The sequence below is a fragment of the Coffea arabica genome, chromosome 5e, assembly GCF_036785885.1.
Source record: "Coffea arabica cultivar ET-39 chromosome 5e, Coffea Arabica ET-39 HiFi, whole genome shotgun sequence".
NCBI classification, from domain to species: Eukaryota; Viridiplantae; Streptophyta; class Magnoliopsida; order Gentianales; family Rubiaceae; genus Coffea; species Coffea arabica.
The window spans coordinates 48,864,661-48,890,311 of NC_092318.1; the positions used below are offsets into that span (position 1 = coordinate 48,864,661).

The window sequence follows — 25,651 nt, forward strand, 5'->3', positions numbered from 1 at the left end:
CCTTAAATTTGAAATTCTTGAAAAAACTCATGATGGTTAAAAACTTCAAGAATTTGTGGTATCACAAGGGTCTTTGAAATTTGAGAAGTTGTCTAACATTTGTCTGGTAAACCAACTGGAAACTTCTCTTTTTTCTTTTGTGAGTTTGACAGTGATCAGCTGATTGAAGGTTGATCACCACTGAACTGCAATGGTGAATTGGTGATTACTATAAACGTGTACTGTATTTGTAGCTAAGTGCTCAAAGATTTTAGATTAAAATTATTTCTTGAGTAGGTGATGATGGTAAAATGCATTTTCCAGATTCTTTTCTCTCCTTTTTTGAAGTTTGACATCTAAATATAGAACTAAACTATGTCTGCTCACCCAAAAAAATGAGTATATAACTGCAATACTCTTGTATCATACATGTTATATTTGTGCACTCCAGAAATATTGTACATCAAATGAAAAACAAGAAATTGAAATTTTAACGTCTGAACTATTCCCCACAACCTAATGACCCAAGTTATTGCAAGTTACTGCAATTTGTGCAAGATCAAGTGAGCACCATGTTGTGGTTGAAGTGTTATAATTGCACGGGGAGCATGAGAATAAGATGGGGAAAGTTCAAAGGAGAAGCTCTGCAGAATCATGACTAGCACCAGTTTGGCTTCCAACATGGCAAAATTTTGCCCAATGCATATACGAGGTCCCCAACCAAAAGGGAAGAATGCAACTTGCCCCTTAGTTGCATGAGGCACTCCCTCAGCAAACCTCTCTGGCTTGAACTCCTTCGCATCATCACCCCATATTTTGGTGTCGTGATGCAATGCCATTACTGGTAGAGAAAGCAGCACATCAGCCGGGAGACGCATGTTTCCTAATTTAGTTTCTTCAGCAACTCTACGAGTAAGTGCAGGAACTGGAGCGTACAGCCTTAGAACCTCGTGTAGTATCATGGTGACCTGTCATGGAAGGAGAAACTTGTTAGAATGCTAGCATAGGAAAACCCCTCCTTCCGCTTTATATTATGACAGACAGACCAGATTGTAAAGTTCATATTTAGTTGCTTTTTTATACATACTGTAATTTTTCAACCTGCAAATTTTCTATCCAATGAAGACATTCATCTTTCTTAGATGGCAGTTTGTTATAATCTCCTTTCTACTTGAAGTATTTATGCAGAAAGCTTCAATTTTTGCCTTGCAGATAAAATTTCAGATGCATGGAGTAGAAAAAGAAGAAATTTCGAGAAGTTAGTCCAAAATTAAAGATCATAAAAGCTGTTCTTGTCAAAGGATTTTCAATGAAAGCATAAACATCAGAACACTAGATGAATTTCCATCGGTAAAAGACTTTCTGCTGCAAGCCTCGAGGGCATAGCAAGCATTGATTCCGTCTACACAGTATTGTGTGACTAATATGTGTCAACTAAGCAGCTTCTAACAAAACATAAAACTATTATTTCAAAACAGTTTTCGGATAACTCAGAAGAGCAGCTTAATGCCAATGTATGCTTCCCGTCATCAAGCACTCAACAAGGCTTTAACTTTTCATTTCATGCAAGTGCTAGTGACATAAATGCATTATTTTACAATAATTGATCAAAAAATATTGTTTTTGTTGGAATGTGTCAACTAAGAAGCTTTTCATACCAGTTTCTTTAGTATCTTGACCATGTAGAGAGTTGTATTCAGAATTAATTTTTGTTCTTTCAGAGAGTGCTCAATCTCCAATTTGGCCACATGAGGACTGGACGCTCACAAGGGTAGAAGCTTCTACTTCTGCGTCAAAATATCTCAAATGAAATTGAAAATGCTCTCCCCAGGAATTAGACCACCTGGTTCAAATCCCCTTCCCCCTCCCTGCTTCTTAAATCTCACCCCTCCCCTGCGACTAAAAACAAATAATAAAAAAAAAAAAAAAGAAATTGAAAATGTACTCACAAGGTTTAGGCGATTTAGTCCATCAAAATCTGGTTTTTTAGTGCCAAGGAGTTGCAAAACCTCTTCTCTAGCTCGTGCTTGCCAATCAGGATACCTACTCAATAAAATCATTGTCCATACGAGCAATACTGATGTAGTCTCCTGCCCTGCAAAATAGAACAGCTTGCATTCTTCGATGACCTCTCTGATAGTCATGCCAGCGCCATCTTGTCCATGGTTATTGATTTCTTTGAAGTTGGATTCCAATAGTATACCCAACAAGTCATCACCATAGGCTTTACCTTCTCTCACTGCCTTTATTCTTGAGTTGATAATTTCCAAAATTGTATCTTGAACCGCTTTTGCAATTTGTTTCATTCTTCGGTTCCTCTTAGTTGGCACGAACCTATAATGAGATAATTCAGAAAATAAGCAACACATTGTGTGCTTATAATACTCAATTGAATCCAAATCAACTATCAAGTTCGAAGCGAAAAGAATTTAACTGATAGTTTACAAAAAACCAACTTTCTGGAGGACTTAGAGATCAGCAAATACATTTACCTCCATCCTGGGATGTCCACTGACTGTACAACCTTAAGCCAATATTCACTCTGTTCTCTTTGAAGTTCAAATATCCTTCTTCCTTCTTCATAGTTACTGCCAAATGCCGTCCGTGAAATTGCATCAGAAGTCAAAGTTTCAAGGTCTGGCCATACATCCAACTCACTTGAACCATTCGGGGCAACAACCTCCTTCCATTTGTTCAATATGTCACTAGCACTTGTATAAAATGATGGAAGCATGTGCTGCAATCAAGATAACGAACCAAATGAAAAAAAAAAATGCACCTTCAGCACCGGTACAATACCAGTAAAGCTTCTTCAGGTCATTCTACTTAAGTAGGATTTCTGAGTCATGTTTCTACCTATTTGTCAAAGTGAACTGATTCATTTGAAGGGTCACTTCGTTTCAAAGGTGCCTTTTAAGACCACCTAAAACTAGAGCTGCTGACAAATTCAGTACTCAGTGGTTTATAAAACAAATGAAAGTTACAAAACCTTTAACTTCTCCACATGGAAAGCTGGGTTTATAAGCTTTCTCTGTTTGGCCCATTTATCTCCGTCATAATTCACCAGTCCTTCGATCAGCAACAGGCTAAGAGGATTAAGACGAGGCTTTTGAAAGAGGTAGATCTTTTGCATAACCTCCCTAATGAGTTCAGGCTCCAGGATGTACACCATTGGTGTTGGTCCAAGCCACACATATGTGCTCTTACCTGAAACTCAAAATTGCCATGTCTCAGCCAAGTTTATTTTCACCTTATTTACATCATAAATCAATGGCATTTAAAGTTGTATCATTTGGTGTGTGTGTTTTCTGAAGGAAATGCGAAAAACATGACACCAAGAATTAATAGGAGGGGATCAACCTTAAACGTTCTTGGGGAGCGTCAATTTTCATCTACAGAAGAGATGTCATGTACATCACAACCACATTTCTAAATAACAGCATTTACACATTTGACAATCCAAATCCACTGTCTCAGAATCTTCTGCTTGGCCATTAATCAATGCGATGTCCAATTTTCATTATATCAAAATTTCAACCAAGTTTTTGGTTTCCATAAATGCTGCCATCTATATTCTTAATGTTGACAACACTTATCAGCTTAACCCTAACTGTTTATTGGTAATCTTTTTTCCATGGCTATTCCAACATCTTAAACCCCAAATTACACGAAAAGAAGAACAGAAAACCAAAACCAATCATAATAAAGCTGCCTTATTTACCAAAAAGGGATGGACATAACGGGTAATTCAAATAAGAAAATCACTAGGTAGGATTTGGATTGCGATTTTTCGTCGAAAAATTACGGCGTTTTCCGTGATCACATTTCCCTATTATCTTTTTCCCTCGCATACATCAAATCGCTACAGTAATTTTCCCATAAAAAATCATGAAAAATGCAATCCAAACACAACCTTAGTTAACAAACATCATGTAATGTCAAGCATGTAAACTTTAACTGTCACCCAACCAAGAACTTTTAAAATCACTTCATAATTCTGCTTTTCTAGCTGAACCATTGAGTAAATAGACCTCACAAGGAAAGAAGTAAAACATGAAGAGGAGGATAGCAGCAGTACCATATTTCTTCAGGGCATCAGGTAAGGCAGGCAAGATTCTTGGGAGGATGTCATCAGAGAGGTTGATAGGCTTGGATTGGGCTTCTCTGATCAGGGTTGAAATTTCTTTGAAGTCTCCATACAGTAGTCTGTAAGGATTTCCTTTGAGACCTTGCTCTTTCAGCCGCTTCTCCAGCTTCTTGGGCCTCAACCATACCCAGTTCAATACTCTCCATGCCACTACCAAAATTGCAGCACAAGAGGAAATTGCAGCAATTCTGATGTAGCCTATTTCCATTTCTGGACACTGTAGCTGTTGCAACTCTCAACGTCTGTTGCTTTCTTGACAGCTCATATAGTTGTTTTCATGTATATGCAATAGAGTTTTGAAAAAAATAACATCGAATTATGATACATCAAACATGGGATCTTTTATCCCGTGCCTAAGATTTATATATCTTGTCTGAAAAAGCTTAAATTTACAACACAAAAGTGAACGCAGTTCAGTGATGGGGATAATATCAAAGTTTCATATTGAACCCACTCTCTCATCTCATTGACTTTCGACATCATATTTTTCGAAACTTAAGAAATTTCCGGTGGCTCCCCCGTTGTGGAGGTTTGGGGTGTCGTCTCCTGAGATGTATCCCACATCGGGGTTGAGAGGGTTTGGATTGGTAGTTATAAGTCTCCTGTGGGATCTCAAAGGATACCGATTTTTGGGGTTCTCTCGGGATTTAGGTTTGTAAAAATTGACGTAAGCTCTTTGAGTTTCGAAAGAAAGAAACATCGCCTCTGGGGGGTTGGGTTCTCATGGGCTTAGCAGCAGGCTCCCCTGTTGTGGAGGTTTGGGGTGACGTCCCCTGAGATGTATCCCACATCGGGGTTGGGAGGATTTGGATTGGTAGTTATAAGTTTCCTGTGGGACCTCAAAGGATTAGGTTTGTAAAAATTGACGTAACTCTTTGGGCTTCGAAAGAAAGAAATTTCCGGTAAATAGTATGAAATCGAATAAAACCATAATTGTAAGTGTCCCAACTCCCACGTCCCTTGTCGAACCACTTGTCAGCGCTAGAAATCGAAAAGGATGGGGGAACCAAGTATCAATAATACTAGGAGGTTATCGGCTGTGCTAAGCACAGCCTAGACCCCCTATAATCTATTGTCATATAAAATAAGATTAACAGTAATGTTTGCGAAATAGCATTCTTAAAATTATAAATTACCAATCAAGTATGCAGCTAACAATATGAGACTAAACAAAACAAAAAAATCATTAGCATTGCAAAAGAGAAGAGAAGATGACAAAAGATTGGCAAGTAGTTTGACAAATAGCTTAACATCTTCAAGTGCAAGTTAGTCTTACAGAGACAAGAGATGACTTGCTAAATACTTAATATAAAGTGCAATCATAGGCTGCAATTACAAAAGATCACATATTGAGATCCATTAAGGTGCACAAAAGAACAAGTGGTTAATTGATCACAGCCAATGCCCATTGAGATTAATTGATTGCTGTCAAGAAGTAACCCTACGCACAAAAAAAAAAACACAAAAGGGACATCCTCATGAAATACACAAAAATGAGTCCAACATCTAGTGAGGATTTATAAATTTTCAATATAAAAGGTTCAAGAAAACATGTCAGAAAACTAAACTTTCCAAGACACAACTAAGAGGATAAACACTTCATGATAACCAAAATTGAAACTTACATCTAATAGGCCATAAAAACAGATAAATAAATGAAAAAAATCCAAAGCAGAGTATAAACTGTAATAATACATCTTCCCTAGCACACACATGTAGTCTTATTGCAAAAAATCATTTTTTCATATTCCTTTTTAAATATCAATTAAAGATATGATTTATACATCTTAATATTTTTTCCCACACTGTAAAAATATAAGTTTTAACATATTTTTTCCAATAAGTCCTAGACAAATAAAAACCTAAGAAATTACTTTCTAAACACATAAGGCTCATAACTGGCATATTTGTTTTTATTTTTGTGCCATCAATTAAATCATCTCTTATCCAATCTCTATGTATTATGAAAAATTTATCAATTTTTCATATCTCTTCCTGTCACTAATCCAAGGAATAAGGAGAGTGTTTATAAAATTAAATAAAGGCGATGCACTTATATATGCTTTGTAAATAATTAACCTAGCATTTAAACCCCTTCTCATTATGTTTATACTCTTATTAGACAAAAAATATCAATTTTGGTATTTATTTTCCCTTAAAGTATAAATAATTTTAAAAATTTATAAAAAGAATAAATAAGGTTGCATTCTAAATATTAACCTTGCATTTTAACGCTCAGGTAAGGACAAAAATATTAACCTTGCATTTGAATGCTCGGGTAAGGACAAAGTGTCTAGGTAGAGAATCTAATGACTTAGAACTTAGAATAATAATCATTTCCTTAGAATAATAATCATTTCCCAACTTTATTTTCACAAGAAAATGCTCAGTTTTTCAGTAGATTAAATTTGCTCATATTTAGCATTGTCATTATTTAAAAATTATTGGCAACTTAAGCATGCTAATTTCAAAACTCTAGCTTCAAAATAGAGTTTTAACATCTACAGGAGTACAAGGAAGAAAAGAGCAGGGACAAAAAATTATTAGAAGTACCGAGAATTTTTTGTCAGTATCATAGAGTAGGCAATTAAATAGCAAGAAAAATAGTAAAATAGTCAAAGCTACAGAAGTAAAGCTAAAATTGAATCACAAGCTCAAGACATACAAATTATTAAATATAATTCAACAATTGAATTTGACAATCAAAATTAAGGCTCAGATTATTAGTTAATAAAAGCTTTGCTAAAAGAAGAGCACAAGCATTTGAACTCAACAAATAGCCCTATAGATTCCAAATAAGAAAAATTACTCTTCTGTGACTCACTTATTTCTCCAATTAGCAGCAAGAATAAAACAAAACGTTTTTGAATAACCTAACAGCTAAAAAGAAGCAAGAAATACCTATTACTCAATTGATGGTAGCAAGATTTGTTTTAATTTGTTGCCTCCTACAATAACAACAAAAATTCATTCAGATACTCACCAAATAAATGAAAAAGCATTCTTCTTTTGCATCGTTTATAGTTTAACGTAACCCATAGGCAGTAGTGGAGTTGTGGAAGCATGCACATTTTACGTGAGCAACAAGTGCCCATTTCCCATATGGCCTGCCACTGCCCCGAACCAAGGCTTTCCAGTCGTAGCAAACGGTGGCTTCTATCTTCCATCCGGGAGACTCCGGAAATTCCAGGCACCAGGAGATTCGAGTGGCCGCATCTGGGCCAGAACAGGCTGCAATTTCGACTACTCCAACGACGGACGAGCCTGTGAAACAGGCGACTGCAACGGGCGACTCGAATGCGCCAGGGTGATCGGCGTTCCTCCTGTGACGCTAGTAGAGTTTACGTTGCAGGTTGACAAGAGGCAGCCGAGTTTCTACGACGTAAGTATAGTGGATGGCTACAACCTCCCTGTTTCAGTGACCCCATATCCTACAGCACCAAAATGCTACATCGGAGGGTGCTTCTCAGATATAAAAAAGGAGTGCCCTGGGGAGCTGGCGGTCCTGAATGAGCTCGGAACTTTTTCTTAAGAGTTTGATATTATCAAGCCACCAAAAAAGAAGCAAAAAACAATCATGTTACGCTACACTCAGTTTTCAAAAAATAGGAAAAAATTGGAAAAGACCTTTAAGTTAACATAAGTTTTGAAACTTACTAGTGAATTCAATGCAGAGAAGAAGAAGAATCTGGACAGCAAGTTGAGTGACAATGTTGAACCACTTAGATTACTCTAAAATCCATCAAATGGCCAACATTTGATTCAAAATAAAGCTAATTTATTAGTTTTAGATATCAATAGAAACACAAATGAAACAATTCTTTTGTTTAAAGAACCTTCTCAAGAGATCCAAAAAACACCATCTAGATTTATTGTTGCATTTGCAATCAACCTAAGAACCAATTATCCCAAGTTTCAGACAGACATTTCATCAAACATTTGATAGCCATGCCTATGAGATTTCACATATTCACTTGAAGGCAGTGTCATACTAAAACCATGTTTTGAGTTAATGAAGCAAATATAACATAAGCAATCATTGTAAGGGATCATAACATACCTGAGATAAGTGATAAGAAAGCATCAAAACAGGGAGTAATAATACTTGAAGTAGAACTGAATTTGTACGAGAATTTCGGAAGAACAAACTAAGCTACCGTTGGACTAATAAATGAAAAAAACAATGAACTTTGACAATTAAAAGTAAAGCTCCAATTTGTTTGTCAATGGCAGGCGAAGAAGAATAGCACAACCATGGCTGCAAACTCAGTTGCAGTTCTGGAATAATATATACTCCAAAATGCCATCTGAGTTGCCTCGCCAAGATACAGCTTAAATCCAGTTAGTATCAAGCCTGAAACACAACTCACGACAACAATATTGTATCATCACAGCCGAAAATGAGAACAAAATAAATTCACCTATTTCTGATCTTCATCTGTTGTGAAAATCCAACAAAAAAATCAACACTATATTCGAACAAAATTTAGATTCATTAAACCCTGGTAAGGAAATAAAAAGAAGAAAAAACAAATGTTCAAACCAAAAAGGAAATAACAAAAAATTGTACTTCCGTATGAAATAGCACATACCGAATCAAGAGGGAAAAAAGCCAAAACCAGAGTGAACGAAGGTTAGAATGAGAGTGTGATTAGAGAAAGAGACGTGCAAATACAGATAAAAGGTACAGGCTAAGTGAATAGGAATCCTACTTCTCAGCAGAACTGGAATAAGGGAAAAATCACATCCAAGCAGATATTTGTAATCGTAATCATACGGATGATGAAGGTTGAATAGAAAGCATAATTTGGGTGGAAAATTGAATACCAAAGCTGATCAGAATAGAATGGCATACCTAAAAAAAAATTCCCCATTTCACTCCTTTGAAGTACAACTATCACGTGAGGCTCCAACAATTCGGCAACATGAGACGAAATCGATACAGAAACGGGTTAATTGGATATCAGAGAAAGAGGGAAAAACGGCTAGTGTAAGCAAAGTAGTTCACCTGCACCCAATTCTCCTGCTCTGAAGTACAAAGGCCATGTGAATGATCAGCAAATCAAGCGGCTGCAGGAGTAGCAGCTGACCTGTTGGCTTAAAGAAGGAAGTCACAAAGAGATGAGATGGTGGGTTTGGTAGTGAAGAGGTGATTTTTGGTGGGTAGTTGAACCGACCAGAATCAGGCACCTCTGAGATGAAGTGAGGTGTATCCTCGTGTCCGAAGTGAATGGCGGGGCTTCTCCCCTGGGATCACTCCGACGATCAAGTTAGTATGAGAACGAGAGAGATAATAGTATTGTCAAATGAACAGTATGCTTACTTGTTAGGAGTACATGAGGGGTATTTATAGAGCGAGAGTGGAGGGCAGGACGGAGGTCTTATGCCGGTGGGACCCATGTCCTGCCATTACGGCTCTGCTCTCTGTCAGGCGGTCTGACTCTGACGCTGTAGCCGCCTGGGCAGGGTGACGAGGAGTCTTACGCAGTAGTCATTAAGTGCGACAGTGCTTTTCAGATAAAGCACTGGTCCCGGGTGATGTCAGGTGGCTTGACATCATCAGCGTGCAGCTGAGGTAGAGGTGCCGAGGTCACCTACACGGTAGACTAGGGATCCGGCCGAGCTTAGGGGATATGTCCAAGACACGGATGAGCTCCGATGAGGGACGAGGTGGGTTCACCTCGGACATGCGGGGTGGCCGAGGTGAGCATCCTCAATAAGCCCCCCAAGCCTCGGGAGCTCCGGGCTAGGGAGGTACCGAGGCTTCCTTGTGCCGAAGTCGTAAAGAGTCGGGGTCCCGAAACTGCTCCGGAAGATGCGGGGACGAGACACGTGGGCGAGTCAGTTGACAGGACGTGTTCACTGGTAACCGTCGCGTAGTGAAGTAATGGGACGTTTCGTGCAGAGGGTGTCAGTCGAAAGGACGGGGCATTAATGAGGAGAGAGGGAGGCACGGCGTTTTGAATTCGAACGTGGCCGTCTTTTCGCATTCTTGCCGCCTCTTCGGATTCCCCCCAAACCCTTATAAATAGGGGGTCCTTTTCACCATATGGCCCATCACTTTCTTTCTTTGCCTGCGACTTGCAAAATTTACGAGTGTTGCCGAGATCAATCCTGCCATCCGAGATCCCAGCCGAAGTCATCCACTTCGTCAGATCCCATAGTCAACAGTAAGTATTTTTCTTTTCATCTCATCATTCACACATGGCCAAAACGGCTAAAACCCACAAAAAAATCGTGAAACCAAGCTACCAGGCCGAGGAGGTGCCGGACACTTCGGAAGAGGCGACTTCATCCAGCTCCACGGGGTCGGCACCTACCGATGTGGGGGGATCGGCCGAGGAAGAAGTGGCTGGGACAGCATCGGGGTCAGAGTCATCAGAGATGAGCGAGGGCGGTTCCGATGTCGAATACGACACCGACCTCGGAACTGCAATACCCCACGACGAGGGGGTGCTGGAGCCCGTCGCTCCAAGAAATGCTGCCAACCTGGACTTCGGCAAGATGCCGCAGTTTAGGAGCCGCATGGGAAGAGACAGGGCCTGGAAGGTGATAAGGAAGTATCCCTTCAGGCCGGGGTATCTCATCACATCGCCCGGGCCGAACGATTCGGCCGAGAAGCCCCCCATGGGCACTGTGGCCATCTACCTTCAGCAGTTGGAGGCCGGGCTGAGGATGCCGACGTCAAGGTTCTTCCGGGACGTGCTCCGTCACTTCGGCGTAAGAATCACCCAACTCGTCCCAAACGCGGTCCGCATTCTCGTAGGTTTCGAGATGCTGTGCCGACATCAAGAAGTGACCCCGACTGTGGATCTCTTCCGCCGATGTTATACTCTCAAGGCACATGGGACAGAGAAGGGGTGGTTCTATATCTGTAATCGGAACAATGCCATCCCGAAGTTCGTGATTGGTGCTCCCAGCTCGATCAAGAACTGGAAGCGCGACTTCTTCTTCGTATCCAGAGTGGATTTCCCCAGGGGTTTCTAGTGGAGGCCAATTAAAGCGAAGGCCGACCCCTCCGCAGGGGATGCCGATGAGGAGGCCTTCCAGAAGTTGATGGGGTCAGGACTTCGGATATTCAGTCTGGACTACCCCGAAGCCGTGCTAGTTGACGGGGGGATTAGCCGAGCTTTGCTCAGTCCTGACAAGACTCCCTTCACGTCCACTAAACTTAAGATACCTTGTAAATTTCTTTCATAGCTTTGCTTTCACTTCGGCTAAGGCATATGATAATATTTGTTTCTTGTGCAGTGACTAAACTGTCCGACATCATCACATCGAGCTCGGCCGAGGTGGCCAAGAGGTCGAAGAGAAAGAACTCGGGGGAGACTTCGGCTCCTCCGCCCAAAAAGAAGTCCCAAGGGCAGTTTTCCAAGACCTCGGTAGAGAAGACCACCCCCACCACGGCAGCCCAGAGCAGCTCGGCTGCTGCGGCCACAGGATCCACCTCTTCGGTGCCAGAAGGGGTGCCATTAGGGGTGACCACAGCACTTCCACCTCCACATGGCCGAGGCAAACAGTTGAAGTCTCCGGTCAACGCGGTGACGGCGTCTTCACTATGGAACCGTTACCCAAGCCCCCCAGTGTTTTCTGGGAAAGATAAGTCTCACCCCGGCGAGCATTGGTGTCCGGACTGGTCGCTCAAGGTCAACGACCGATGCAGCCACCCTCGAGTTGCACAAGACCTGGTGATGCAGTCCACCTTGCCGAGAGACTTGGGGTTCACAAGGAAGCTGACTCCGGCCGAGATGTTCCAAAGCGTCATGGTAACCACGGGCTCCAACACAGCCTTTGTGGCCGAGATGGCACATCGGTACTGTGAGTTGCTGGAGGAGCAGGACACCGGCAAACTGTAAGATCAGATTGCCAAGTTGAAGAAAAAGCTGGTTGTGTCTGAGTCCGAGAAGTCCGAGTTTCAGAGACGGCTTCAAGAGGCCGAGGCTAAAGGGAAGGAGGCCGAGGCCACTACCAATAGTCTGAGGTCGGCTCTGGAGGAAGAGCAGAAGAGGTCGGAGGAGGCGAAGAAGACCCATGAGCAGGCCTTCGAGAGTACAAGGACCTCGGCTGTTGAGGATTTCCGGAGGTTCGAGACCTTCCTTAGGAATCTCGACCAACTGACGAGGCCGAGATTCATGCTTGGCTTCACGTCGGCTATTGATAAGGCCGCGGCTCACCTCTCCTCCGAAACCTTGGAGTCTTTGAAGAATAGTGCCAATTATAACGAAAACTCCAAGGAACCGTGCGATCGGATGGCTGATGGTATTCAGGCTGGAAGAAACTTGGCCGAGGTCCAGGACGAATTCAACAAGTGGCTGTCCGAGCTCGACGAAGTGTTCGAGGAGGATGGAGGAGAGGACACAGGGGGTGACATCGGCGAGGAGGCTGCCGAAGAGCAAGAAGGAGGTGGAGAAGATACTAACCCCGGCGGGGGAGAAGCCGCTGAGGCAACTGGCCAAGGGGGAGCCGAAGTGGAGGCCTAGCTCATAGGGATCTAAATGTAAAACCGAGGTGGGAGATGCTTAGCAGTACTCCTGACCTCGGTCCTTATCTTCTTTTTGTAATTCCTCTTCTTCGTTAAATGAAATATTTGCTTCTCAGTTCGGCTCTTTTAATTTCATGCTTGCTTCGTCCCCTGTTTGTCCCCCTTATTTTTTAATAACAGATGTGTGGCACAATCATATTGAAAAATAACAAAGCAGTTGAAGTTATAACTTAGTAAAATTTTCAAGCATAATGCAGCCTGAGGTTCTCGGCGTTCCAAGTCCTCGGCACTAGAGAGCCATCTCGGTAGCTCAATTTGCAATACCCACTTAGACTAGATTCCACAACTCGGTAAGGGCCTTCCCATTTCGGGCCCAATTTCCCTTGCGGTTCAGCTCGGCTGACCGAGTTTTTTCTAAGCACCAAGTCTCCTGGCAGGAATCGCCGATGCTTGATGCGGGCATTGTAGTAGTGGTCCAGGGTGTTCTTGTAGGACGCTATCCGAGCTGAGACGAGGTCTCTTTTCTCGTCGATGAGGTCGAGATCTAACTATCTCTCTTCTCTGTTCATCTCGACTACATAGGCTGTTAGTCGAGGACTGGGTGTGAGGAGCTCAGCAGGGATGACAGCCTTGGCTCCATAGGTCAAGGAGAAGGGGGTCTCTTGCGTGGATGACCTCGGCGTGGTCCGATATGACCACAGAACACTGGGGAGTTCCTCCACCCAAGATGATCCAGCTCGGTGTAGTCGGGTCTTGAGGCCATGCAAGAGAGTTCGGTTGAAATTTTCTGCCTGACCATTGGCCTGAGGGTGGCCTACCGATGTGAAATGTTGTTTGATGCCGAGGTTCTGGCACCAAGCCTTAAATGGGTTCTCGGCAAACTGCCTTCCATTGTCCGAGATAATGATCTGAGCTATGCCGAAGCGGCAGATAATACATTTCCAAAAGAATTTTTGAATGGCCAGCCCTGAGATGGTCCGCAGAGGCTCGGCCTCGACCCACTTGGTGAAGTAGTCCACAGCGATCACCAGAAAGGTATAGCCCCCGACCGCTTTTGGGAAAGGACCGATGATGTCTGTCCCCCATTGCTCAAACGGCCAGGGTGAGGTGATTGGAACCATGAAGTTCGAGGGTTGGTGAAGCTCAGGGGCGTGGACTTGGCAGGATGGGCAGCTGAGAACAAGATTTTGAGCATCTTGTCGAACGGAAGGCCAGAAATACCCAAGAAGTAAGGTCTTCCTGGCTAACATCCTGTGGCCGACGTGAGCCCCGCACAGGCCTTCGTGTATCTCATGGAGGACCTGGCGTCCTGCCTCGGGTGTAACGCACCTCAGCCAGGGGCCAAGGTATGAGCGTTTATACAGTTCTTCATCGCGGAGCCCGTACCGAGCAGATTTGCGTTGTATGTTTCTTGCTTCGGCTCGGTCCTCGGAGAGGACTCCCTGCCCTAAGAAAAGGATGAATGGGCTCATCCATGTTTCTCCCATGTTCACAGGGCAGGCCACCTCTTCCATGTATCTCGGCTCGTTCAACACTTCAACTAAAACAGTCTTGTTGAGGTCAGAAAATGAGGTGGAAGCCAGCCGTGATAAGGCGTCGGCCCGCCTATTCTGGGAGCGGGGGATTCTTTGGATCTCGAAAGACTCGAAGTACGCGATGAGTTGGTGGACTTTGGCTAGATACCGTTGCATGGTTTCATCCTTGGTCTCATACTCACCAAGGACTTGGCATACTACGAGTTGGGAGTCGCTGCGGACGTGGATCCGATGTGCACCGAGCCTGCGGGCTATCTGGAGTCCCGCGATCAAGGCCTCATATTCGGCTTCATTGTTGGTGGCCGGGAAGTCAAAGCGGAGGGCGTATGAGCACACTTCTCCCTGGGGGCCCTCTAGGAGCAGTCCTGCTCCACTTCCATCCCCATTAGAGGATCCGTCCACATACAACATCCACAGGTGTGGGGTGGACACTTCGGCTATGGCGGAAATGGACTCTCGACCTTCCGTGAAGGTGAGCTCGGCCAAGAAGTCGGCTAAGGCTTGAGCTTTTATGGCGGTGCGCGGCTCATACGACAGGTCGTGCTCCCCCAACTCAACGGCCCACTTAGTGAGGCGCCCGGAGGCCTCGGGCCGCACCAGTATCTGTCGGAGAGGCTGGTCGGTCCTAACGGAGATGGGATGGGCTAAGAAATAGGGTTTCAGCCGTCGGGCGGCGTGGACTAGTCCTAGCACAAGTTTTTTCACTTGAGTATATCGAGTCTCCGGCCCACGGAGAGCTCGGCTGACATAGTAGACTGGCACTTGAGTGCCCTCATCCCGGATGAGCACAGCGCTGACAGCCTCGTCCGCTGCTGAGAGGTAGAGGCACAGCTTCTCCTCGGGCCGAGGTGAAGCGAGGGTGGGTAGGTGGTGCAGGTACTGCTTCAGCTTGTCGAAGGCAGCCTGGCACTCCTCAGTCCAGGCAAATTGATCGGCCTTCTTAAGCACCTTGAAAAAGGGCAAAGCTTTTTCTGCGGACTGGGATAGGAAGCGGTTCAGCGCAGCCAGGCGTCCGTTCAGTCGCTGAATTTCTCGGAGGTTCCGAGGTGGGGACATATCTTGAATAGCCTTGACCTTGTCGGGGTTGGCCTCGATTCCCCGGTGGGAAATCAAATACCCCAGGAACTTTCCTGAGGTGACGCCAAAGACGCACTTCTTGGGGTTTAACTTCATCCTCGAGTCGCGGAGGATGCCGAAGACCTCCCTCACATCTGACAGGAAGGCCGAAGTGGTTAAACTTTTGACGAGAATGTCGTCCACATAGGCTTACATATTTCGGCCGATCTGATCTTTGAAGAGGCGGTTGATCAACTTTTGATAGGTCGCCCCGGCGTTTTTTAACCCGAACGGCATGGTGGTATAGCAGTATACACCTTGGTCGGTGTAGAACGCAGTCTTCTCTTGGTCCTTCTCACTCATTCCTATTTGGTGGTAGCCTTTGAAGGCATCTAGGAAGTTGAGGATCTCATGTCCCATTGCCGAGTCGACGAGGGCGTCTATCCTCGGCAAATGGTAGCAATCTTTGGGGCAGGCCTTGTTAAGGTCGGTGAAGTCGACGCACATCCTCCATCCATCGGTATCCTTTTTGACCATAACAGGGTTGGACAGTCAGGTGGGGTACTGGACCTCATGGATCATCTTGGCAGGCAAGAGCTTGTCCACCTCGTCAGATACGGCCTTGATGCGTTCGGGGCCGAAGTGCTTGCGCTTTTGTTTCACAGGACGGGCCTGCGGGTTAACGTTGAGCTGGTGAACCATGAGCTCAGGCGGCACTCCAACCACCTCATCAGCGGACCACCCGAAGCCGTCTCGGTGGTCCTTTATAAGGCAAATCATTTCTTCCTTTAGAGGCGAGGGGAGTCCGGCCCTTACCTGGACCACTTGGTCCGGTCTCGCCTCATCCAGGACCACCTGCTCCACCTCATCCCCAGGTTCCAGCCTGCCGGGCTTTCCCGCTTTCTGAGAATCAATGCAGTCTATGGAGAGAACAGGTGGCCTCTTCTCTTCGGCCTTTGATGCAGTCCGGGGAGTGACTGCGGCCTGGATGGTGGCGAGGTAGCATTCGCGGGCAGTGCTCACGTCGCTGCTCACCTCGGCCATCCCCGCTGGTGTCGGGAATTTGAAACTCAGGTGGTAGGTAGAGTACACAGCTCTCAAGGCGTTGAGCGTGGGTCGACCTATTAACATATTATAGGGAGAATCTGCCTTGACCACCGCGAAGTCAACGGGTACAGTTCGGCAGCGGGGATGACGCCCGACAGTCACCATCAGGGACACCATACCCTCAGGGTGGACCACGTGTCCCCCAAATCCAACGAGGAGAGTTCTGACCGGAGTGAGTTGTTCCCTGGTCAGTTTCAAACTTTCGAAAGTTCGGTAGCACAAGACGTCTACCGTGCTTCCGGGGTCAACATAGACCTTTTTGACTATGTAGTTGTTGGTGGGAACCTCGATCACGAGAGTTTCGTGATTGCTGGAGGCCGCAGGAACTGGGTCAGTGGGACCATAGGTGATGACTTCAGACAGCCGAGAGCTCGGCTCGGCCACCTCCATCCCGGCCTGGCGGTAGGTCCGTTTCTGGGAGTTCTGGCTGTCTCCTCCCGTTGGTCCTCCCGCGATTGTGTTGATCACCCCGGCGATGTTGGGGCCGTAGTCCGGTGATCCGTCGCGAGGAGGCTGCTTGTCCTCCCTACGATCCTCGGGGCCTCGGCAATGCATGTTCGTGTCCCGCCTGTCATCTCGGCGGGGGCCCCGGTTCTCCCGGTGGGAGACGGTTCGGTTGAAGACTCCATCCTTGCGGACGAATTGCTTCAGGTATCCCTGCCGGATCAAATTCTCGATCTCCCGCTTCAGATCATTGCAGTCTTCAGTCTCGTGCCCAACATCCCGGTGGTAGGCACAGTAGATGTTTGAGTTCCTCTTATCTCTTCTCCCCGGAATCTCAGGAGGAGTTCGCCGAGGTGATTCTGCCTCATCACAGCCAGGACATGGGTCCGGCTGGAATTGAGTGGCGTGAGCTCGGCGTCCGAGGTGGATGACCTGCCTTTGACGATCCGATCAAAGACACTTCGGCTGCTAAGCCTCCGGGACGCCGAGGTGGGTCCTCAGCTCGTTTTCCCAGAAGGCCCCGGGAAAACGCCCGGGAAATGGAAGCGATTTTAGATGTCGCCTTGGAAGAGGCGCGCCTGGAAGTGCTCCGAGAGAGGTGCCCCTCATCGGAGTCTTCGCCGGAAGGCACTTCAGGGGATTTCTTCGGTCTCCTCTTGGAGGATTCAGCTTTTTCCTTCCCCTGCCTCTTGAAGTACCTCCCCAGTTCTTCGAAGATGTTTGGGTTATCAGCCACGAATTCGGCCATCTTGGCGATGGCTTCTTCGTTGTTGGGCTGGGTCCTTGGAGACCCTTGTTCCTCAGAAATACGATCTTGCTGGGCTCCCGATGTTTGCCCAGCCCCTGTCGAGGGGACTTTTCCGCTTCTGGAGCGCGTGGATCTCATTTTAGCAGTAATCTCGTTCCCACAGACGGCGCCAATTGAAGAGGTGATTTTTGGTGGGTAGTTGAACCGACCAGAATCAGGCTCCTCTGAGATGAAGTGAGGTGTATCCTCGTGTCCGAAGTGAATGGCGGGGCTTCTCCCCTGGGATCACTCCGACGATCAAGTTAGTATGAGAACGAGAGAGATAATAGTATTGTCAAATGAACAGTATGCTTACTTGTTAGGAGTACATGAGGGGTATTTATAGAGCGAGAGTGGAGGGCAGGACGGAGGTCTTATGCCGGTGGGACCCATGTCCTGCCATTACGGCTCTGCTCTCTGTCAGGCGGTCTGACTCTGACGCTGTAGCCGCCTGGGCAGGGTAACGAGGAGTCTTACGCAGTAGTCATTAAGTGCGACAGTGCTTTTCAGATAAAGCACTGGTCCCGGGTGATGTCAGGTGGCTTGACATCATCAGCGTGCAGTTGAGGTAGAGGTGCCGAGGTCACCTACACGGTAGACTAGGGATCCGGCCGAACTTAGGGGATATGCCCAAGACACGGATGAGCTCCGATGAGGGACGAGGTGGGTTCACCTCGGACATGCGGGGTGGCCGAGGTGAGCATCCTCAGGTAGCATAGCCGGTTGGGATGGGACTTGCTCAGAATAGGTGTGCTGAATTTTGCTCAGAATAGGCGCGTTGTAGAGAGAGCAGGAAAAGGCTTCAATGCAATTTGAGGGGAAGACGGTGGAATGGCAAAAGAAGGAAAAGAAATAGAAGACTTCGGTCGGTCAAGAGAAGCTTTGTAAGAAACACTTTACTTGCCACTTGTCAGATAATTAAGGAACCACGTGGCAAGAGGAAAGGAAAGCATTAAATCTGGCTGTTTTCTTATATACAAGGTAGATTTTATCGGATAATTTCAAAAACCCCCCTAAGGTTTGTCATAATATCTACCTCCCCTAAAGTTTTTAAAATTTCACTTACATCTCATATCAACTTGACAATAATAAATATTCCTATCAAAAGTCATAAATTGATAACATTATCCTTGCTCTTTTATAACTATTTAAGTAAAACTCAAAACAAAATAAAAAATTTAAACCATAAAATGTAAATTAAAAAAATTAATTGCTATCTAATAATGGACCATATTTCTTTATATTGGGGTCGTGGTAGGATAACAAAGAACGTAAATAAATTAAATCTAATCAAGGTCAGTCACTTGTGAGAATTTTGGTGAGTAATTAATACCTTAAAAAATTTCATGGACTGTTCTAATAAAGGAAGTGAAAATATTTTTTTGGAAAATATGTTTTAATATATGATATAGTTCAAGTTGTATTGAAAACTAAAATAATCTCTTCATACGTGTAAGTTTTTTAAGGTATAAATTTTACTTTTGTTCCAATACAACTAAAATAAATAGTTTAAGTCAAGAAATTTACACCTTATAAAAATTTAATCTTATTTTATTTGTTATTGTTGTCATAAACTTCATAAGTAGGATAAGAGTAGCATTAGAACAAAAGTTTTATCTTTTTTGTATTTCTTTCAAAGGGGTTAAAATATTATAAGAATGATAATCCAAGACGAGTAAGTGAGATTTTAAAAACTTTAGAAAAGTTGAGTGATATTATAAAAAACCTCAAAGAAGGTTTCTGAAATTATTCCATAGTTTATAGACTGGAGAAGGGTACAGCTATGTGAACAAAATACTCGTTAGTTGATGTCTATATGCATAATCTCAAAAAAAGTACCATAGTTTTCGGCCGTTTGTATGTGTCGCTCTTTTAATCTAAGGGGCAAATTTGTAAATATTGATGATGGGCAATCCAGCACTAGAATTTTTAATTGGAAAGCCAGCTTTGGACAGTCACTCCGAAGGGCAATCCAACGCTGTGACAGGTTGAGATTTAAGCCCCTTTCCTATCGTCTTGTCACTTGTCAGGTTTTGGTTCTTACAATTTGATTTTGCATATTTCGTCTTTCATATGTTTAAACTGTAAAAATGTCAATAAACTACACATAACCCCTTTGTAGATTTCATAGATTGCCATATGATCCCTCTTAATGTTTAAAATATCCACGTCACCTCTATAATTTTATGTAAAGTGAAAAGTTGATGATAAATAACCTCCGTAAAATTATTAGTTGAAATACTAATGTTGGCTAAGCACGAGATTGAATAGTGGCATGACTACCTCTGATTTATTTACACGTGTCCCGATGTGGGATAAGTCAATTAACAAAACTTTTTATTTTATTTTTGATGCATTTATAATCATCAAAGCTCGAGAAATTAAGTCTCCTGGCATTTAAAGTTTGAATCCACTAAATTATTGAATTGTTAAGTATTAAATCTAATACATTTAAGTACATATCACATTCAGTAATGAAGAATAGCTTATCACTTAATTTTGAAAGCAAATTTTGCCTAGAAAATTCAGTACCATTTAATTAATTCAAATGTTCAAGTTTTGTTGATCAAACGATCTGAATATGTTAAGATATGAATCCATTAAATTTAAGTACTGAGCTAAATTATCAAAAAGCGTTAGGCAGCTACTTTCCTTTTTGTAAGACTAACACAAACAAATAAACACATTGCTGCGGAGGTTGACTTCAAGCAAATGAAGCCTATGCGGACAAGCGTGGCTGCTGAGTTTTTGTTCATTTTCAAATGAAATTTAACAAGAAAACTTCACAATGCTTGCTTAAAAATTACAATCAGGGTTGAGGCATTCACGAACGCCACATGATACAGTAAACCACATGATACAGTAAAGACAGAAAGGACAAACTGCTCCATACAACTGTTTGTTCACTCCAGAAGGAGTACATGAGATCTATATATCTCGATTTTGGAAGAGAAGCCAAATTTGAACATCTGAATTTTTGTGTCCTTACAAGACAAGGACACAAACAGCTGCAAATTATGCAGTCATAGTTTCATGCTTCAATTTGTGCAAAATCAAGCGAGCACCATACTGCGGTTGAATCGTTATGACTGCACGGGGTGCATGAGTATAAGAGGGGGAGAGTTCAAAGGAGAAACGCTGGAGAAGCATAGCTACTGCCAGTTTTGCTTCCAACATGGCAAAGTTTTGGCCAATGCATAAGCGAGGTCCCCAGCCAAATGGGAAGTATGCAGTTTGGCCCTTTGTTGCATTTGAGACTCCATCAGCAAACCTCTCTGGCTTAAACTCCTCCACATCATTGCCCCATATTTCAGGGTCATAGTGCAACAAAATTGCTGGTAATGATACCTGCACTTGAGCTGGTAGAGTTAAATTTCCCAACTGAATTTCTTCATCAGTTCTTCGAGGAATTGCAGGTACTGGCGGATATAGTCTGAGAACCTCGTGTAGTATCATGGTGACCTATCACAGACAATAAACCACTCAAATTCCCCCCTAAAGCTCTCCACAACACCTCATTTTAAGAGTATATGCTCTTGAGACCTCACTGGACAAGATAATTGCATAGAGTTTTGTTCTAAATATTGAAGATTGAATGCAAATAAAGATTAATCAAAAGTAATTTAAGATCTATCTAGCAAAGCTACATTATATACATCCAAGTTTTTTTTTTTTCCTAATCAAGAAACTATAGGATGTATGTATTCAAGAGTTTGAGGTGATTTCACATCTATGTGGTGGCAGAGCAACTATAAAAGCATTAGAATATCGCAATGATACAACGATGTATGTAAATTGAAATTAGTACTTACCAATTTTAGCTGATTTAACCCTTTAAAATCAGGCTTGTTAGTCCCAAAGTGTTGCAAAACTTCTTCTCTAGCTCGCGCTTGCCAGTTTGGATACCTACTCAATAAGACCATTGTCCATACAAGCATCACTGAGGTGGTCTCCTGCCCCGCAAAATAGAACAGCTTGCATTCTTCAATAACATCTCCAATAGTCATGCCAAAATCCTTGTTGCCGTGATCATCAATTTCTTTAGAATTGGATTCGAGTAATATACCCAATAAGTCATCAGCACAAGCCTCCCCTTCTTTCATTGCCTTCAATCTTGCATTTATAATTTCTCTAATAGATTCTTGAACATCTTTGGCAATTTGTTTCATTCTTCTATTTAATTTGGTTGGCAAAAACCTGAAAAGAACATAGTTTCACAAACAAGCAACAAAAGCTTGTATATCGGACCTTCATTTACTGGGTAAAGGGATCTTTTCCAAGCAATGGCATCGAATTTAGAAGTCAAAAGTTACTTCAGAGCAAAGAAGGCAGTGAGTTAACACAATTTACCTCCACCCTGGAATGTATACTGATTCTACAGCCTTTAGGAAATGTTCAGCCTGTTCCCTTTGAAGTTCAAATATCCTTTTTCCTTCTTGATAGTTACTTCCAAATGCCGTCCGTGAAATTGCGTCAGAAGTCAGAGTTTGAATGTCCGGCCAAACATCCAACTCACAGGAGCCATTGGTCGGAACAATCTCCTCCCATTTGCTCAACATCTCACTAGCACTTGCATAAAATGAAGGGACCATGTGCTACAGGCAAGAACACGGGAAAACGAAAAAGAGGTCATGTACAATGCTACTCCTCCAGTAAGCATTCTCAGTTCATTTTGTAAATTAGGTATCATATTTGTTTTTGCTTTTCCTGTAATCAGATAGCTTACCACTTCATTATGGTGAACGCATTCATTCCAATGAACTAATCAAAGTTTCCAAGATTTCTGGTATGACGACAACCTTACCTTGTTGGTCTTATTAAGAGATGAAGTAATAATTCATTAAATACCCAGATAAAATTAGAGAAAACCTTCAATTTCTCCACATGGAAAGCGGGAGTGATGAGTTTTCTGTGTTTAGCCCATTTATCTCCATCATAGCTCACCAGCCCTGTTGCCAGCAATTTGGTCAATGGATTAGCAGGAGCCTTTTGAAAGATGTAAAGCTTTGTTGTGATCTCCCTTATGTGTTCAGGGTTCAGGATCAGCACCATCGGTTTTGGTCCATGCCATATGTATGTATTCTCACCTGAGAGTCATTCACCACTTGTTTGAACTCAGGATTAAACAAATATCATAAATCAATCAAGGGTACCTAGAACTGCTATATTTATCTGTTTTTTTTTAAAAATCATTTAACAAGATGGATACGTTGGAAACGAGATATTGGAGGGTCCTTGACCTTACGAACTCCTGCCAGTACCTGAAAATCAGACGGCATGCTATACAGTAGACAAATTGGACTCCTTGGATTAATTGTGATCATAATATTTAGTTCTGATCATCCTAACCAATCACTCAAGAAGATATAAAGGCCTCATTTATTTTTGAATACTACTCGGCATTGCTATCTATTTGATTCACCGTGTTTGAGGTTTACATTAATCATGAGAAGATCGAGGCTTCCTGTTGTACTACAGTGTCATTGAGTTTGAACTCTTGAGACTGGAAAGTGGACAAGCAACCTAATTTAGAATAATTTGTCCAGATTAGCACATCCACCCATTTGTATTCATATGCCAAGGTTCAACTCTCGTTGCTCTAATTTGCACTATTTGCTCTGCAATCTCCTTCATGTACTCAAAACAGGGGGGAAAAAGAAAATTTCTTGCTAAAAAAAGCTGTCTCATTTACTGAATAGTGAAAACAGATTAGTATCCACTATTGCATTATTTGCCATATCAAAAATAAGATAGAACTATCCTTATGAAATAATAGCGATAGCGATATTGTTTTGTGTGTTTTGGGGGGGGGGAGCAAAAGGTGTAATGATGACTCTGCAATCTCCTTCATGTACTCAAAACAGGGGGAAAAAGAAAATTTCTTGTTAAAAAAAGCTGCCTCATTGCAAGGTAAATTGAAGTAAGGAATCTTGAAAGGTAAATTGCAATCATTGAAGAAATCCATGAACACTTGCAAAGAAAGCATCGGACGATTGAAAAAGATGATACTACTACTTACCATACTTCTTGACAGCTGCACAGAAGTGAGGAATAACTCTCGGGACGAAGTCGTCAGATACATTGATTGGCTTGGAGTGAGCTTCCTTGAAGTGGGTTGCGATCTCTTTGAAGTCTCCATAGAGAAGTTTGTAAGGATTTCCTCTGAGACCTTGCTCCTTCAGCCGCTTTTCCAGCTTCTTCGGAGTTAACCACGCCCAGTTGAACGCTCTCCATGCAAGCACTGAAATCAAGAGCAGAATACAAGAAGAGAACACAGCAATTGGGCTGTATCCTATCTCCATTACAGAGGCGTAGTTAAAGGTTTATTGTGATCATCTGCTCTTGCATTCATATTTATAGCTGAAAGTTGTCGGAAAGTCCGAGAAAAGTTGTCTTCGTGTTGTCCCAGAATTCAGTTTTAGAGCAAGTCACTCTTTAGTCACTAGTTGTTTAACGACTCACTTAACTTTCCTATAATTATAATTTTAATTAAGAACTATACTTAACCCACATATTTTGGATTAAAGTGTCAAAATCATGCAAATTATTATTGTTATTATTAATTTTATACTAGAGTCAGTTGAAACCTCAAGACTAATCTCAAGTCATGACGGAAGTTTTTTGTAAAGCATGTAGGGTTTATGCATAGCTTTATAAGTTATAAGAAGTGCATGTAAAAAAGAATTAGACTACGTACTGGAGACTAAAGTGTAATTCATCTTCTATTTATAGATCTTGAGTATTGAAGTAAATTTAGCTTTTGCATAGGGGTTACACTGATAATTTTAGCTTCCGTTGTTACATATGACGGTTTTCATGATTATAGTTCAAATTGTAAAGTAGTTATATATTAACATTTGAAATCATATAAAAGGTAAGAAAAAAAAAGTGAAACTATTAATGGCTAAAATATAATTTATCTTAAATTTAAAAACTTTGTGGCGACAAAGAATGGGTAAATAAAAATAGTAAAGGAATGGAAGGTTGAGGCATTATCAGGGAGTTTGTGACAAAAAAGTAAATAAATACAGCTTTTAAAAACTATTATAACTTTAGAAAGGAGCCTAGAGAGAAAACTTGGGAGCCAAAATTTGGACTTTCGTCTGCATTCTAAAAATCATAATAGGTTTTCCAAAAAAATACCGCCAATGGGTGCGTACGCACCCGTTTGAATCAGTGGTGGTTCAGTTTCTTTCGAGTTCTCCTTTGACCTCTTTATGTTCCCCTTCCCCCAGTATCAATGTTTTGAAACTCAAACCGGCCATCGACTCGATCGAGATTAGGGGTCAATGGGTTTGACCCCGATCGAATCTATCAAAGAATCAGATGATGTCATAAATGTAGACACCAAATTTTTACTAATTTTTTTATATTTTCTTTAATTTTGTCGATTTCATGGGTCATTTACTTTTGTGCATTTTAATGTGAATTTTCTTATTTTCTAGATTTATTTAAAAAAAGGAGAGAGAAATAAAGGAAAAGAAAGAAAAATTAAAAAAAGAAGAAGAAAAAAAACTCTCTTATCATTTGTTCCAACTAACACACTATTCACCCAATTTAATACTCCACCTCTCTTCCCTCTTTTCTCCGGGTACAAAATTCATCATTTTTTTACCCACAGCTTCACAACAACTCCAACCAACACTTCTTTCTCAATTCACTCTCTCGGTTCTTTCTTTGGCTCTCAATTCACAAGTAAAAAAAAAAAAGAGTAATCTTATTTACACCGATGGTGTATACATTATCACGGTTAGATATACGACACATATGTAAAATTTGAGTTTCAAATTCAAATTCGAATTATGTGTCATACATCTAATGATAAAAATGTATACACTGTCGGTGTATAAAAAATTAATTAAAAAAAAAAGAGAGGAAAACAACTTTCCCTCAATTCCCTCTCCCTCTCCCTCTCGGATCTCCTCTCCCCCTTCCCCTCTCAATTTTTCCACCATCACACTCTCACACTCTCTCTCGGTTCACTTTGCACGCACAAGCACACCAAGCACAAAAACTCTATCAATTTCAAAACAACCCACCAACTTTTTCCTCCCCCCAACTCTCTCTCGGCTCTCCCTCAAATTTTCACACCACACACTTGCACGCTCCAACAA

At 42.6% G+C, this 25,651-nt stretch overlaps 2 protein-coding genes and 1 long non-coding RNA gene across 3 annotated transcripts; all 3 read right to left on the minus strand.

The window, feature by feature from the left end:
• Positions 1 to 359: 359 nt before the first annotated feature.
• On the minus strand, positions 360 to 4,940 carry LOC113743619 (cytochrome P450 CYP72A219-like). Its single transcript, XM_027271667.2, has 5 exons — positions 4,058 to 4,940; positions 2,969 to 3,186; positions 2,472 to 2,716; positions 1,929 to 2,313; positions 360 to 947 (listed from the first exon to the last, which is right to left on the minus strand). Exons 1-5 carry the CDS (start codon positions 4,332 to 4,334, stop codon positions 519 to 521), a joined length of 1,554 nt encoding a protein of 517 aa, XP_027127468.1. The 5' UTR covers positions 4,335 to 4,940; the 3' UTR covers positions 360 to 518.
• A 352-nt stretch (positions 4,941 to 5,292) lies between these two features.
• On the minus strand, positions 5,293 to 9,262 carry LOC140006648 (uncharacterized). The gene is made up of 3 exons (XR_011814382.1): positions 9,135 to 9,262; positions 7,028 to 8,480; positions 5,293 to 5,567 (listed from the first exon to the last, which is right to left on the minus strand). It is a non-coding gene; the product is annotated as an uncharacterized lncRNA (long non-coding RNA).
• Positions 9,263 to 20,305: 11,043 nt separating this feature from the next.
• LOC113687787 (cytochrome P450 CYP72A219-like) lies at positions 20,306 to 23,843 on the minus strand. The gene is made up of 5 exons (XM_027205310.2): positions 23,557 to 23,843; positions 22,407 to 22,624; positions 21,888 to 22,132; positions 21,350 to 21,734; positions 20,306 to 20,999 (listed from the first exon to the last, which is right to left on the minus strand). Exons 1-5 carry the CDS (start codon positions 23,837 to 23,839, stop codon positions 20,553 to 20,555), a joined length of 1,578 nt encoding a protein of 525 aa, XP_027061111.1. The 5' UTR covers positions 23,840 to 23,843; the 3' UTR covers positions 20,306 to 20,552.
• Between the last annotated feature and the right edge of the window lie 1,808 nt (positions 23,844 to 25,651).